Source organism: Somniosus microcephalus, chromosome 14 (genome assembly GCF_052327205.1).
Source record: "Somniosus microcephalus isolate GS21.2 chromosome 14, FLI_Smic_1.0, whole genome shotgun sequence".
NCBI lineage: Eukaryota > Metazoa > Chordata > Chondrichthyes > Squaliformes > Somniosidae > Somniosus > Somniosus microcephalus.
The window spans coordinates 72,008,829-72,025,444 of record NC_141000.1 but is presented as its reverse complement, the minus strand read 5'-3'; the positions used below and the strand labels follow the sequence as shown (position 1 = coordinate 72,025,444).

The 16,616-nt window shown below is 41.8% G+C and overlaps 1 protein-coding gene across 16 annotated transcripts in view; it reads left to right on the top strand.

Moving 5' to 3' along the window:
* Positions 1-3,614, top strand: part of caska (calcium/calmodulin-dependent serine protein kinase a) — a 540,018-nt gene extending 536,404 nt beyond the window's left edge. For all 16 annotated transcript variants that reach the window (XM_086006664.1, XM_086006672.1, XM_086006668.1 and 13 more), the window contains one exon: positions 1,588-3,614. In XM_086006664.1, the coding sequence (XP_085862790.1) occupies positions 1,588-1,764 (177 nt within the window). In that variant the 3' untranslated portion in view covers positions 1,765-3,614. The remainder of the gene's footprint in view (positions 1-1,587) is intronic.
* Positions 3,615-16,616: the final 13,002 nt, after the last annotated feature.

Below are 16,616 nucleotides of genomic sequence, written 5' to 3'. Positions count from 1 at the left end.
GCCACTTCGCAGATGTATAGGGAAAATAGATATCAAACCAGAGAAGGATAGATTAGGAGGGGGTGATGAAAAGTTTAATCAAAGAGGTGTGTCTTAAAGGAGGAGAAAAAAGTGGAGGCGGAGGTATTTGGGGAGGGAATTCCAGTAAGTGGAGCCTAGGCAGCTGAAGGCTACCAGTGGTTGAGCAAAGGAAACTAGGGGTGCACAAAATGCTGGAATCAGAGGAACAGAGTTGGGGGGGAGGAGAGTTGTAGGGTTGGAAATAGTTACAGAGAGAGGGAGGGGTGAGTCTATGGATGGATTTAAAGATGAGGACAAGAATTTTAAATTTCAAGCACTGGGAAACTAGCAGTCACTATGTGTCTGTGAGATGGGGGGTTGGGTGAACAGGACTTGGTGCAGAATAGGATATGAGCAGCAGAGTTTTGGAAAAACTTTAGTTAATAGAAGGTGGACGATAGGAGGCCGGCAGGGAAAACATAGATAAATATATCTGTTTAGAGGGTACTAAACCTGTCAAACCTGCTATTGTTTCGTGAGTTCACCAGATAAAATACATATAATCTATTCCCTCTGATAAATCTGTGTGCCCTCCTCCATATATTTAAAAATAAAGCTGTCATATGAGAGCTTTCCAGCAATCAGCTCCCATCCTCTAGTTTGGTTTACTCATAAATATGGGAATAAATATGGAAATACATGGGTACAGTGGCTTATCTGTCTTGTCTGCTATATCGCTGTGCCAGTCCCCATCCCTTGGACATCAGAACCCAGATTCTGAATTTAGACAGTAAATGCCATCTAAAACCAGGCAATTGATCTAGGCCGGACAGGGTTTTATTGCTTTTTCAGGCTTAATCAGGAGAATGCAGCAACACACACATATCCTGCCCTCTAGAATACATTGCAATTGATTAATCATACATTAACCAGATTAATTCTTTATGGTAAAGCTCATCAGAAAAACACTCAAACCACAAGCTTAATGAGAATATGATTTGCACTGAGCTGTCACTGATAAGGAGGAAGAGACTTAGAAGATAGCCCACCTGGCTTCTCTCTTGAATGAAACAAATACTAAAAGATTTCACAGATTTTCCTGTACATCTTCTGTGTTCAATCAGAGTATATATGACCTCAATGTTAGATAAAATTGTGAAAAGCAAGATATTCTGATTCATACTTTGGCCTCTTTTAGACTGAAATGCTTTTGTCTGTTCAGTACATCATGGGGAAGATGAGATCCTATGTATTGCCTGCTGAACGGTTTGCTTGCACTCGCTCACAGCATTGTTTTCCTGCAACTTACCAGTTGGTTGGTAAATACAACCGAAATTGTGCAAAACACCATTAAACATTTTATAATTTGCAGATCAACTACATAACGTACAGTGAAATCCATATATATATATACATTGCTGGCGTAAGAAAACAAATGCCAATTTGTTCCTGCCTCAGTCAGTGCTGGTTCTGCCATGCTCACCATATGAAAATCTGTTTAGCACATCCCTATCTATTGTGTATAGGAAGATTCCACTTGACTCTGACATGTATTTAATTATAATTTACTAATTTTCTGTTCCTCAGGATGAATCTCTTCAGCGTCTGCAGAAGGAATCAGAAATTCTACAGAAAACATATGCACACTACTTTGATCTAACCATAATCAACAATGAAATAGATGAGACCATCAGGCATCTGGAAGAAGCCATTGAACTTGTGTGTACTACACCACAGTGGGTCCCTGTATCCTGGGTATATTAAGGACTGAACAGAGAAACCATGAACTTTATCATTCCCTAGCACCACCCTGACGTTAGACTTTGTAAATGACCTTGCATCAAGTCTTGCCCCTTATAGACTGCCTAGGATTAGTGTGCCCTAAATTTTTTTGACTATTGTCATGTCCTACTAGATGGATGGAGAGAAAATTACCAAACTCTTAGTGACAGTGTCCCTTTTTAAAGCTGTGTGAGGGTTGTACTTCAGTAATCAAATCTACAAATGCCTCCTGATCTATACATATCCAAAGTCCCACATGGTTCTGTAAAACTTAACTTGAACACTTGGTTTTACTGAGATTTTTTAAAGTAAGCTTTAAAACCCACAAACCCACCCAATTTCTTTGGCAAATGTTTTTCAAATATGAATCTATTTGATTTAGCAGTATAAATAGTGTAGTTCGGCTACCTTGCTGGCTATTTAAAACTTAATTTCACTTTGGTGATAATGTATTATAAATGCAGAATTTACATCTTATGAAGTCCCCAAATAGCTGTCAAAAAGTCATTGGCACAAGCATTAATCGATATTTTGAGTCTGCAGAGTTACAGAGGTCTACAGTCATATTTTTGGAGGCTAGGTGTAGTAAGAGCATTAAGTAGATTTGATTTTTCTATATAAACCAGTCAAGGTTAATAAAGGGGATACCGTCATTTACAATTTAAAAATGTACAAACATTTTAGGAATTTGAATCAGGTTTTACTGCATGTGGACAGTTACAAGCATTCATGCTGTTGGTGTATCTGTGTTGGAAACTGTATTCTACAGCAACGTACATTCCATTTGTTGGAAAAATTACCCAAGGGAATTATTATTCAAAAAACTGTAAACCTATGCACATCCCTTGCATTGTGGGCAAGTTTATAAATGACTGATTTTTAATCATGTAGTGAAATGTGTTTGTACTTTGTTGCAATTTCATTTGTTCTAAGGGGAAGAATTACCGGTTTCGCCATTTCAGATATGTGTCGTCTTTGAATATAAATATTTTAATTACGTTCCGTCTGGAAAAAATGGTTTAATTTTTATCATTGAAGTAAATGTATTAAAAATGCACAAATTTTACTAAAGAAATAATGTGCAAAGGAGAAATAGTTTGTGGTCAGATACAAGCAGTTCAGCTCACATCATTACTTCATTCAAACTGGCCTGCAATGCTTCTGAAGATGACAACAAACACAACTGCAATTGGACAATTTTTTTTTTAATCTTCCTTTTATGTGGTCAGTTTTTCAGATTTTTTTTTATTATTCCCTAATTGTCTTTCTACAAGCTTATATGGAACTCAACCTAACCCAGCCATGTAAAATTGAATAGGCTGCAAATATTGACCGTCAGTACAGCTGCCTAAGACATTATTGTGTTTCAATTACAGGGCTGTAAGTTCTATACTCTTGTAACTGGTCAATGGTAAGACCAGTATGGTGCTGGCCGTCGGGAACTGAACAGTACCTCTGGTCATGTAATATAAAAATGAAAATACTGTGGAAAAATGTAAAAGAAAATGAAGCACAACTTCACAACTGGAATTTATTGAGCATTTTCATATTTTCTGGAAAGTCCATTCAGATAAAGAGAAATGGTATTTTATAAAACTGTTCCCACCAGGATTTTAGAGCAGAGGAACGCATTGTTTGCCTTAAGACATTTTGTAACTTAATTCCTGCTTTCTTTGATGTATTGCCATTCCTAACAGTATTGAAAGGAGATTTACATATCTGTTATACATTTCAGAAAGTGCATATTGTTCAATATTGCATAAATGCTGTGGATGCTTTGGTGAAACACAATTGGCTATGGAAATCTGTATTAAAGGACAAGTGGTACAGTTGAGATTCTTGAATAATTGAAAATGATCAATTGTAATGGGAAAATGTTTTTTTTAAGTCTTGAATACTTTAATTACTTCTCTTCAATCTATATACAAACTGAATAATTTTATAGTTTGGTGCTTAATATGTTCAACTACGAACACTTCAACTGAAACAGTTTAATTTTATTAATATTAATTAACAAAATGCTGTTAATTGAATGCCATTAAGTTTTCATCTGCATTCAGATGTCAACAGTTAACTGTTTTTAGAAAACACAGTCATTGATTTTGGTATCATGGAACACAGAATGTGTGAATCTCATAGAAATCCAGAAATGTCATCCATCATAACCAATGTCGATGGGAATAAATATGAAGTATAAAGTTTCTGGTCAGGTGGGGGAACCCTTGTCCATTTGTACTATAGAAAACACACAAAATTTAAACCCTTATTCGTGCATAGTGCAGATGGAGTTGGTCATATGCCATTGAAAATTTACATGATAATTATCAGATGAATAGCGTAATTAACTTCCAGATCTCATTGGCACATGCCCTTCTCTAGTAGTCAGGAGGAAGATCGAAAGTCTAAGATGTAAACTTTTCAATATCTGTATCCTTCATTACTGGCTAAAGGGAAGCATATTTCAAGTGATGCAAGCTGGCTGATGTCCATTTCTATTCTCCTTCCCCAAGATGGAATGCCTTACTTTTGCGCATCAGTCCATCTGAAAATTAACAGAACTCAACCAACCCTGGAAAAGGCTTTTCATGGGCGCATCTACAGCTGACATATGAGTCAAGAACTAAACTGCAGTGAGGCCAAAATTATTGAGTTACTTTTTTTTTAAGTAGTAGTATCTGTATGACTTGAAACTTGCTTGGCACTGTGAAGCACAAGAGCATAAATAGAAAATGTTGTGTCTGATGATGACTAGCAGAGTTCTGCAGGAGAAGTTCCCTACTCTATTTCACTCTATTTGAAAATGATTTGGGAAGAGTTTTTTTATATATAAAATATATATATTTAGTGTCAATCTTTATTCAATTGTACCACTCTCACCTCAGTCAGAAGATTGTGGGTTCAAGTCGCATTCCAGAGTTGAACATTTAATCTAGGCTGATGCTTCAGTACAATACTGGAATAGTGCTGCACTGTCTGAGGTGCCATCTTTCAGGTGAGACATCAAACTGAGGCCTCGATATCCTGGCCAATGTTTATCCCTCAAAATAACATCACTAAGACTGATTACCTGGTCATTTATCTAATTTCTGTTTTTCAGACCTTGCTGTGCACAAATTGTCTGCCACATTTCCCTATATTATAACAATGGTTGCACTTCAAAAAAGGTACTTCATTGAGATTTCCTGAGGTTGTGAAAGGCACTAAAATATATAAATGCAAGTTCTTTTATCTTTATGTATATTTAAAATTCTTCCATAATTCTGTCATTTTTCCTATTGCACGTTTTTGATAGCACCCTATTATGAAAATCAGTGCTCGCCGTGAACATAGCCATGGGATATCTACTAGTATAGAATACATTTGGAATTTCCAAGCTCTTGTGGACAGGGGTAAGGAAGGTAAGCAGCATCCAAAAAGTGTGTTCAAATTACTTTCCCTATCTCTGTAACCTTCTCCAGCTCTACCACCCATTACCTCCAAACTCTCTCTCTTCCTGGGACTCTGACTTCCTGCATTCTTCCCCACCCCGCCTCACTTCACTCTACCATTGGCAGAGTTTCTTCCTTAAACCCTCTGCTTTTCCTCCTTAAGACTCCCTTCTGCCATCTTTTGACCAGGTTTTTGATTACCCCTCCGAATGTCTCCTTTGGCTTGGCATCCATGTTTTTAATCACACGTCTTTGCTTTCAATGTTAAAGGCATTGTATAAATGCAAGTTGTTGACTGGATAAATAAAGCAAATGGGAAATGAATTTGAATGTAGATGAATGGAAGATCATGCACATTAGAACAGGAAATGTAAAACATGCACATAATGAGGCATGTAAAGGTAGAAAAAGAAAAGGATTTGTGTGTGTTTACAAAAACTTTCCCGTCAATGTGAAAGTAGCAAAAAAGTAAATGGATTTTTAGAGCATTTGATTATAAGTCAGAACAAGTTATTTTAACAGTGATGGGTCACATTGGCATTTTTGAGCATGTTACTTTCAAATGCCATGATGCATTGGATAGAGTTCAGAGCAGGGTGAAAAGGATGATTGTGGAATTTATGATTCCAAATTGTAAGGAAACACTCATTGAAATTAATTCATTTTTCATTGAAGAAAAGATTGAAGGGGAGGAAGACATGATCTAGATCTTTAACATGGTGATATTGATGATGTATATGCGATTAGGCATTTTCACTTGAGCCAAAAACACAAAAATAGAGGACATAAATTTGTGAGTACATTTTACCCCACAAGTGGAACACACTGGGAACAGCAGTTGATGTTGTCAAGTATCTCAAGATCTCTGCCATCTGCATTCTGGGCCAGATACTTAAGTTGCATGAGCACAGCCTGAACTAAGCTTGGCTGAGACTTGGCAGTTGGTGTAAAAAATGCTAAAAGACCCAAGTTGTACCATTCTGCTGTGCAATATGTTAATACAGCATCACTGTGCCACCATCTCAATCCCTCATCAGATATTTTGTTTAGGTTCAGTTTCGTCCCCTTACTCTTCCTCTCCTGAAGCAGACAACTCGCCCTGTAGTACAGATTTACAGATACCAGCAGCTTATTTCACCCAAGTGGTCTTTTTTGATCCGGGTTCTGACCCAAAGCATTAACCTGTATTTTCTCTTTTCACCTGCTGTGTATTTCTAGCATTTTCAGTTTCATTTCCGATTTCTGGCATCTGCAGTTACTTTTTCTTTTTAATCACAAGCTTTTTCTTGACCAGTACGACGACATGTATATTTATCAAGCTTTTGATTCCATTTTATTATATCTACTGTTGTCAGTCTTGAACTTCCGTATCTGTTGTGCAAAAAAAACTTCACTGCTATTTTCACTTTTCAGTCATAGCATCACTGTGAGTCATAGCAGTGTGAGCTTTAACAGGAGTTCAAAGCAGATCTAAGTGGACATTGAACTAACACACTGTTCTTCAGCTAAAGCACCTGGGTTTGCATCAAGCCTACACCTACAAAATAAAAATTAATTGATGATCATAAAGACCAAAAGTAAGATTAATTTTAACAGTTTGAATCCAGTTTCCAATGGATGAGAGTTTACAGCATGAAGCTGCCAATAATTAGATGCCAAACTGGTGTGCAGAAACCAATAAGGACCTTTATAAGAGCCATATACGCTGTCTTGTAGTAAATTGGAATAGCTACATTGAAACCAGCTGGAGACTGCCTTACCACTGATGCATGAATCACGAAGACTGAGCCAGGTCCCTTGTTCCCTTACCTGAGCCATCACATTGATCTTCACCTTAAACAACATAATGAAAGATTTGCTGGGAGTCTAATAATTCATGCAGCAATGAGGGTCCATTATTACATTACTTGCAAGTTACGTGACTACAAATAGAAAACATCTGCCCTTGTCTTGTGAAGTGCCTTAAGTCCTAGTGGATTAAGGAATTAAATACAGTTTTATTAGGTTAAAATTCCATCTGCTATGCTGACCTTGCACAAACCCATGCAGAGCAGAATTTTAGGAGTGCACCTTCTAATTCTATACTTGATGAAAGAGACTTGGCATATAAACTAACAGGTTTTTTTCCAGAGAAAAGAGGTGAGTTAGTAGCTAAGGTGGGGATGACTCCAAAACTGTCTACCTACTATTCCCCCTCGTATCTCAAAGTATTATTGTTCTATTCCCTCTTCTACCCTGTCAGTCTGTCTCCGAGCTCATCTTGTCCATGAGACCCACCTCCTGCTTTCTTGACCCTATTCTCACTAAACTGTTGACCACCCAACTTCCCTTCCTGGCCTCCATGCTGGCTGATGTTATTAACGGTTCCCTCTCTGGCACTGTCTGCCTCCCTTTGAAATCTACCATCTTCACTCCTCTCCTCAAAAAACCCACCCTTGACACCTCTGTCCTTACAAACTGCCACACCATCTCCAACCTCCCTTTCCTCTCGAGTCCTTGAACATGTTGCCTCCCAAATGTGTGCCTATCTTTCCCGCAACTCCATGTTTAAACCTCGCCAATCATATTTCTGCCCCTGCCACAGCACTGAACAGGCCCTCATCAGTCACAAATGACATCCTATGTAACTGTGACATGGTGCACTATCCCCCCCTTCATCCTTCTTGACCTGTCTGTAGCCTTTGACACAGTTGACCACACCATCCTCCTCCAACAACATTCCTCTGTTGAGTGGGACTGCCCTTGCCTGGTTCCATTCTTATCTATCCAGTGACTCTCCCACAACGGCTTCTCTTCCCGCTCCCACACCATTACTTCTGGGTCCCCTAAGCATCTATTCTTGGCCCTTCCTATTTCTCATCTACATGCTGCCCCTTGACATCATCTGAAAGCACATCGGATTACGTGTGTACGCTGATGACACCCAGCTCTACCTCTCTCAACCCCACCACTATCTGATTTGTCACGCTGTTTATCCGACATCCAGTAGTAGATGGTCAGAAATTTTCTCCAATTAAACATTAAGACCAAAGCCATTGTCTTTGGCCCCCGCCACAAACATAGTTCCCTCGCCACCAATACCATCCCTCTCCCTCGCTGAGGCTGAACCAGACTGTTCACAACTTCAGCATCCTATTTGACTCTGAGCTATGCTTCTGACACCATATCTTCTCCATCACCAAGACCGCCTACTTCCACCTCCATAATATTGCCCGTCTCTATACCTGCCTCATCCATGCTTTTTTTTTTACCTCCAGACGCGACTATTCCAATGCTTTTCTGGCCAGCCTCCCATCTTCTACCTGCCATAAACTTCAGCTCCTCCAAAACCCTGCTGCCCACAGCCTAACTCGCGTTCACCCATCACCCCTGTGCTCGCTGAACTACATTGACTCACTGTCCAACAACACCTCGAATTTAAAATTCTCATCCTGGTGTTCAAATCCGTCTATGGCCTCACCCCTCCTTATCTCTCTAGCTTCCTCCAGCCCCACAACCCTCCAAGAACTTTGCCCCAATTCTGGCCTCTTGTACATCCCTAATTTCCTTCACCCCCACCGTTGGCAGCTGTGTCTTTAACTGTCTAGGCCGTAACCTCTGGCATTCCCTCTTTAAACCTCTTTGTCTCTCTACCTGTCCTCATTTAAGACGCTCCTTAAAACTTACTATTTTGACCAAGCTTTTGGTCACCAGGCCTAATAGCTCCTTTTGTAATATATATGTAATAATGTGGCTCGGTGTCAAATTTTGTCTGATAACGTTCCTGTGAAGGGCCTTGGGACGCTTTACTACGTTAAAGGGCACTGTATAAATCCAGGCTGTTGTTTTCCAGTGATATAGCTGTGGAGAGACCACCTCAAGATGCACCGACACTCATTCTTAACCTGCCAAGCACCAGGTCAGCAATCTCCACTCCTTAAGCTTTAGTCAGTGATTGAGGGAAGTACTCCGCGGACAAGTGAGTAGACGCAGGTAGCAGTGGCACAGAAGGAAACAACTAGAGGAACTCGCTGCTTGGAGGGTCAGTTCACGTCCATTATCTGCTGAAGAATCCATGCATACAGATCTCTAAGGCACAGCTTTTAAAACTGGGGTGTTTTCTGTGCATAATAGATTGTTGTAGACATTGAACAGTGCCTAGGAGCTTTTCAGCACATGGTGGTTCCTGTGGAGGATTCTACAACCTTCATGTGTGAGGTTCTGACGCAAAGGATCAAAATTCTGTGTCACGGAGCGCGTGGTCACTCTAGGGCCATCTATAGCCTAGGTTACCACTTTATAAGAAGTATTGATACTTAGTTACTGTGGAGGCCACTTTTTCTGCATAAGAGCATGTTTTACCAGGCTTTCCCCGCCCCCTCCCACCCCGATATTACGGATTGCTGTTATAATTGAAGTTGCAACAAATTGCTGATGATGGGGATTTCTTTGCGGTATTATGTATACACCCATCAGTACATGAGGACCTGCATTTATAGATCCTAACACTCCTACTTGTGTGTGTCAGAGGAGACCTGTGTTCAACATCTCCACTTCACTAGAAATTCTGCGCTGTGTGTTATCTGCTTCAGGTGAGCTGCAGACAACATCTAGCAGTGTAATGGCTCTTCCCATAGCTGTGAAGATTATCGCAGCATTATGTTTTTATGCTATTGAATCCTACCAAGCCATCGCAAGGGATATATGCCAGTTCACCCAGTCTGAAGTTCATACATGCATCAAGTGACAGACACTGGTGGCACAAGGCAACACCTACATCATTTTCCTGGTGGAAAAGAGCCATCAGCTGGACAATGCACAGAGCAGGATTGAAGAGTCCCGGGTGTAGCAGATGGCACGCGTGAGCATCAACGCTCCTAACATTAATCCCATTGCCTCCATGAACAGAAAGGGCTTCCATTCAATTAATATTCAGGCGGACGCAGACCATAGAATCATTACAATTCTAGTTAATGCCAGTTATCCAGGAAGCATCCGTAATACCTTTATTATGCAGCAGTGCATGGTATCAGCAATGTGTTGCAACTTCAATTATAGCAGCAATCCATAATAGCGGGGGCGGAGAAAGCCTTGTAAAAAAATGTTCTTATGCAGAAAAAGTGGCCTCCGCATTATTTGAAGGCTCACATAAATTGAACGGATGGCTGCTGGGAGACCAGGACGAACCTCTGCACTGAGAAACATATGAGCAAAAGCAGAATATAACCTGTCTCAACTAGAATTACTGTAGGACATGCCATTGGGGTGCTAAAGCAAAGATTCCATTTGGACTGCTCAGGCAGAGTGCTCCTCTATAACCCAATAACTGCGTCCAAAGTATTCATGCTCTGTTGCTTACTGCGTAACTTTGCAATACAGAGGAGTAAGCATGCAGCAGGACATGGTAGAGACCCATGGTACCGCAGTAGCGGGGGAGGGGGAAATGACGGAAACAGAGGTGCAGGTAGGAAGCCTGTTGTACCAGGCACTCATTAGCATCTGCTTCCAGTAAATCCCAGATCCTGTCCCTACCTAAGCATTGTAGACAAATCGATCACAATGCAGTGCCCCCAGAAACAACATGCTGCACATTTTCTTCCACTGTATCTTAACTGCCATCTTACACCATCCTGTCATTAGTTAGTATCTTTTCATGGCCCTTCCCAACAAAAACTCTGCACAAAGGAGCAATAAATGCTCAAATGTATTCGGTATCTATGTAACAAAGTGTTTCTATTGTCCACCACTACTTCCCACTGGTGGTCCTACCACCCAACCTACTACTACGTCTAGTCGTCTCTCAGTGGAAGGAGCAAGTTTGGCAGCAGGCTGCCAGTGTACATTGTGGGCCTGAAGGGATGAAGGTGGCATTGTGTGTCTGATGCACAGTCATGAGATGACCCTACTACAGTTGGAGCCACATCTGTGATGCCGGTGGCTGCTAGTGCCTGCCTATTAACTGCTGCCACTTTACTCCTTTGAGGGGGCGGGCTGGTTGGAAGGATGGCTGATCACCCTGAGAGGAAGCTGCTGAAGGAGATGGGGGGATGCACAGAAGACCAGAGTTGGAGAATTGGAGAGCACAGGAGGGAGAGTAGATTGCAAAGATGGGGAAGGCTAAATTGGATAACCCCCAAAAATGGTTGCGGGGATCGCAATGTGCGACTTACCTGCGCCTGTTCGATGTAATGCAGGCAGGATGCCATCTTCATGCTGCCTGCTCATTTAACTGAATTCTGCATACAGCTAGCGCTAACCATGCTGTTGATTAGTTGCATGCATCAGCGGGGGCCCAAAATTGATACTTGCTAGCACTACTTAAAGCTAGCCTGCACTGCTTAAAGCTAATCTGCACCTCTCAAAGGGGAGGTACATTGTGGCTGGAGCAGGTGCTGGGTATCCTGTGTGAGCTGAATCTGACCTGGGAAAGACAGAAGAATGGCTGAACATGGTGTTGTGTGATTTCGAACATGGGAGAGCACGGGCACCCAGGTTTAACAATACTGCACTGGAGGTCTTGGTGGAGGAGGTAGAAATGAGGAGAGCTGTCCAGTATATGTGGGGGCCAGCAGGCCATTCAGACATACAGTGAAAAGGCAATGGGAGCAGATAGCTGTGGAGATCAATACCAGGAATCCAGCCCCGAGAACCTGAATGCAGTGCTACAAGAAATTTAATGACCTCACACAAGTGGTCAAGTTCAATAAATGCACCTTCAAATACCAACTGCACCACTATGACAGGGAAAGACACACGGAAAATAGGCACTAAGGGAATGCACAAGGGTGATTAGTTTACCTTTGCAATATGGCATGATATCATTTATAAATTTGGTTTGGAATGTTTATTTTGTGGTGGCTTTTATTTTTGCATTGTGGCTAAGAGGACAACAAGATGGTCAATGACAGAGGGAAGGTAAGGAGTGTGGGACTGTTGGTGAATGGGGAATTGGAGTTGAGGTTGCTGGTATCGCATTTGAATTAGTTCTTCATGTACAGTCTGGGCAGAAATGGGTTGTCTAGGTTGTCGCCTCCCTTCCTCCTCTTCCATCTCCTCCTCTTGCTCCTGTTCCTCAGCTTTGTGCTGATAGGTGGTGGCAAAGGCTCTCCCCTCATAATGGCAAGGTTGTGCCGCATGCAGCAAACCACCATGAATCTTGAGACCCGCTCAGCTGAGTACTACAGGGCTCCTCCAAAGCAGAATCATTGCTTCAGCATGCCAATGGTCTGCTCTATCACATTTCTTGTGGCATTATGGCTCTCATTGTATGCATGCTGCGCATGTGTGCATGGGTTGCCACCAGAGTCATGAGCCACATTGTCAGCTGATAGTCCTTGTTGGCCAGTAGCCACCCTTTGGTTTGCCATTGTGGCTGAAATACAGCTGGCACAGTGGACTGCCGCAGAATGAAGGTATCACGACTGCTGCCAGGATACCAGACATTGACCTGCATGATGCAGTTCCAGAACATGACAGAATTGACATGCAGAGCCCAGAAAGCAATGTGCATGCAGTCAAAGGCACCCTGCACCATGGGAAACCCTGCAATCCGAGCAAATCCTTGTTGGGATAATAACTCCGCCTGCTGATTGGGAAACTACATTAAAAGGTATGATGGTAGACAAGCAATGGCTAGCATTTAAAGAATTAATACATAATTTACAACAAATATACATTCCTTTAAGGCACAAAAACCTCCACAGGAAAAGTGGTTCAACCATGGCTAACAAGAGAAGTTAAAGATAGTATTAGATCAAAGGAAGAGGTTTATAATGTTGCCAAAAAGAGTAGTAAGCCTGAGGATTGGGAGGATTATAGAATTCAGCAAAGGAGGACCAAGAAATGGATAAAGAAAGGGAAAATAGAATATGAGAGTAAACTAGCGAGAGACATAAAAACAGACTGTAAAAGCTTCTATAGGTATGAAAAAAGGAAAAGATTAGCGAAAGTAAATGTGGGTCCCTTACAGGTTGAGACAGGAGAAATTATAATGGGGAATAAGGAAATGGCAGTGAAATTAAACAAATACTTTGTGTCTGTCTTCACAGAAGAAGACGCAAAAAACTTCCTGGAAATAGTGGAGAAACAAGGCTCTAGCGAGAATGAGGAACTGAAAGAAATTAGTATTAGTAAAAAAAATAGTACTGGAGAAATTAATGGGACTGAAAGCCAATAAATCCCCATGACCTGATGGCCTACATCCTAGGGTTTTGAAAGAGGTGGCTATAGAGATAGTGAATGCATTGGTTGTCATTTTCCAAAATTCCATAGATTGTGGAATGGTTCCCGTGGATTGGAAGGTAGCAAATGTAACCCCACTATTTAAGAAAGGAGGGAGAGAGAAAACGAGGAACTACAGACCAGTTAGCCTGACATCAGTGGTAAGGAAAATTCTAAAATCTTATTAAGGACGTGGTAACAGGGCACTTAGAGAATAATAATAGGATTGGGCAGAGTCAACACGGATTTATGAAAGAGAAATCGTGTTTGACAAATCTGTTAGAGTTTTTTGAGGTTGTAACTAGCAGAAGATCAAGGGGAACCAGTGGATGTGGTGTATTTGGATTTTCAGAAGGCATTCGATAAGGTGTCACACAAGAGGTTATTAAACAAAATTAGGGCTCATGGGATTGGAGGGAATATACTAGCATGGATTGAGGATTGGTTAACGGACAGAAAACAGAGAGTAGGAATAAACGGGTCATTTTCGGGTTGGCAGGCTGTAACTAGTGGGGTACCGCAAGGATCAGTGCTTGGGCCTCAGCTATTCACAATCTACATCAATGATTTGGATGAGGGGACCAAATGTAATATATCCAAGTTTGCTGATGATACAAAGCTGGGTGGGAATGTAAGTTGTGAGGAGGGTGCAAGGTGGCTTCAAGGGGATATAGACAGGCTAAGTGAGCGGGTAAGAACATGGCAAATGGAATATAATGTGGAGATCTCCACTTTGGTAGGAAAAATAGAAAAGCAGAGTATTTTTTAAATGGTGAGAGATTGGGAAATGTTGGTGTTCAGAGGGACCTGGGTATCCTTGCACACGAATCACTGAAAGTTAACATGCAGGTACAGCAAGCGATTAGGAAAGCAAATGGTATGTTGGCCTTTATTACCAGGGGATTTGAGTATAAGAGTAAAGACATCTTACTGCAATGATATAGGGCCCTGGTGAGACCACACCTGGAGTATTGTGTAGTTTTGGTCTCCTTACCTAAGGAAGGATATACTTGCCATAAAGGGAGTGCAACGAAGGTTCACCAGACTGATTCTTGGGATGGGAGATTGTCCTATGAGGAGAGATTGAGTAGACTAGGTCTATATGCTCTAGAGTTTAGAAGAATGAGAGGTGATCTCATTGAAACATACAAAGTTCTTACAGGGCTTGACAGGGTAGATGCAGGGAGGATGTTTCCCCTGGCTGGGGAGTCTAGAACCAGGGGTCACAGTCTCAGAATAAGGGGTCGGCCATTTAGGACTGAGATGAGGAGAAATTTCTTCACTCAGAGGGTGGTGAATCTTCGGAATTATCTACCCCAGAGGGCTGTGGAGGCTCAGTCGTTGAGTATATTCAAGACAGAGATCGATAGATTTTTGAATATTAAGTGAATCAAGGGATATGGAGATAGTGCAGGAAAGTGGAGATGAGGTAGAAGATCAGCCATGATCTTATTGAATGGCGGAGTAGGCTCAAATAGGCCAAATAGCCTACTCCTGCTCCTATTTCTTATGTTCATATGTTCTTTTTATCAACAGCCGCACAGCAAATTTAAATGGCCCACGCAGGGGAAAAAAGAATTAGAGGGAACATTGGTTGGAAGATTTCAGTGAGGACCTCCTTAGTGAAGTGCACACATCTCACACATTGATCCTCACTGAGGTTTCAGGTAGGAGAATTACTCCTTGAACAGCCTGAGCAGATATGGCCTCCTGCTGAGAGTCCTTCTCCCCCTTCTCCTCCTCTTCCTCCCTCTTCTAGCACCTTGTTCTGCTCTGCGTGGCCTCTGCTCATGCTCCCAGTCATGCTCAATTCCAAGAGGAAGGCCCACTAGTGCACCCATGTCTAGGACCAACTGGTTTGCGCAGAAGCCTTGAAGTCAGCAAAAGGTAATTCAACACTTGCTAAACCACTCCCTGTAGACTTTTGAAACCTGAAATAACTATGGAAACCACCAAAAACATATAGATTTGTAGCAACAGCCAGAAGAAATCAACCAGCAACTAACCTGTAAGTAGTTGATGATCCCTTTAAATAGCACTGACAGGTGTCCTTCCTGCTGCTTAACATGTGTTCAGCTGTGTAAGGTTAAAAGGTGTCAGCTGGACCGTTGAGCTGCAAAATGGCAACGCTGGCATCAAATCAGTGCTGCACATTGCACCAAGATGGCGTCGAGTGTGCTTCACATCACAAGTGTACGCATGCACTGGGGACGGCATTTTGGAACTCTAAGGGCACTCGTAGCACCCAAAAAATTGGCATTACTGAGCCCAATTTCTCACTCAGGAGACGCCATAGAGGGATTTTAGATGAGGATGAAGATTTTAAATTTGTTGCATTGGAGAATAGGGAGTCAAAGTAAGTTTGTGCGGAAAGGCTGATGGGTGAGTAAGACTTATTGTGGGACAGGATGCAGGCAGCAGAGTTCCGGATGTTGGAATTTGTAGAGCGTGAAGGTCAGAAGGTTGCTAAGAAGGGTATTGGAGAAATTGAGTCCAGTGATGATGAAAGCTTGAATATGGATTATAGTGGCAGGAGGGGAGAGGTAGGAGTGGAGGTGTGAAGGTGGAAATAAGTGGTTTTGGTGATGAAAAGGATATGGGTTCAGCCTGAATAAGCAGCCAGGGAAGGGGATGGAGTCAGTGGCAAGGGGATGGGGTTTTGGTGGAGGCCAAAACCAATGTCTTCAGTCTTCACAATGTTCATTTGAAGGAAAATCAATTTAATATCAGACAGACAAGTTGGGAGGGTAAGGGATTAGGGTTCCCCAAGTGGAATTCAACTAGCTAAAACAATTCAACATACCACTACAGAGCATCAATAAAGTGCCACTACTTGTCCAGCTAGAACCATCCTAACTGTTAGAGCATTGGCTTGCAGGATTATCTGGTGCCAAGTAGAACAATCCCAAGCACCTGCTTGCCTCTCTGCAACACAGCTGTGATAGGCACTAAACTCTGGCTATATGAGCACCTGCTCTCATACCTGGCCTCTGGATAACACCTTCCGGCATCTGTCATTCCAAGTGTCCACATTTCCTCATCAGCTATAGAAGGATATTTGCTGTAAGCATACGGAAGGAGTTTGTGCTGTGCCAGCCACTTTGATACCCTAGGCATCCAAGTTCAGTACACAGCTGATATATACCCAGCATATTAATACAAAGATGGAATTTTCAGAAACCATGGGCCCATAAAATCTTCTGTCCT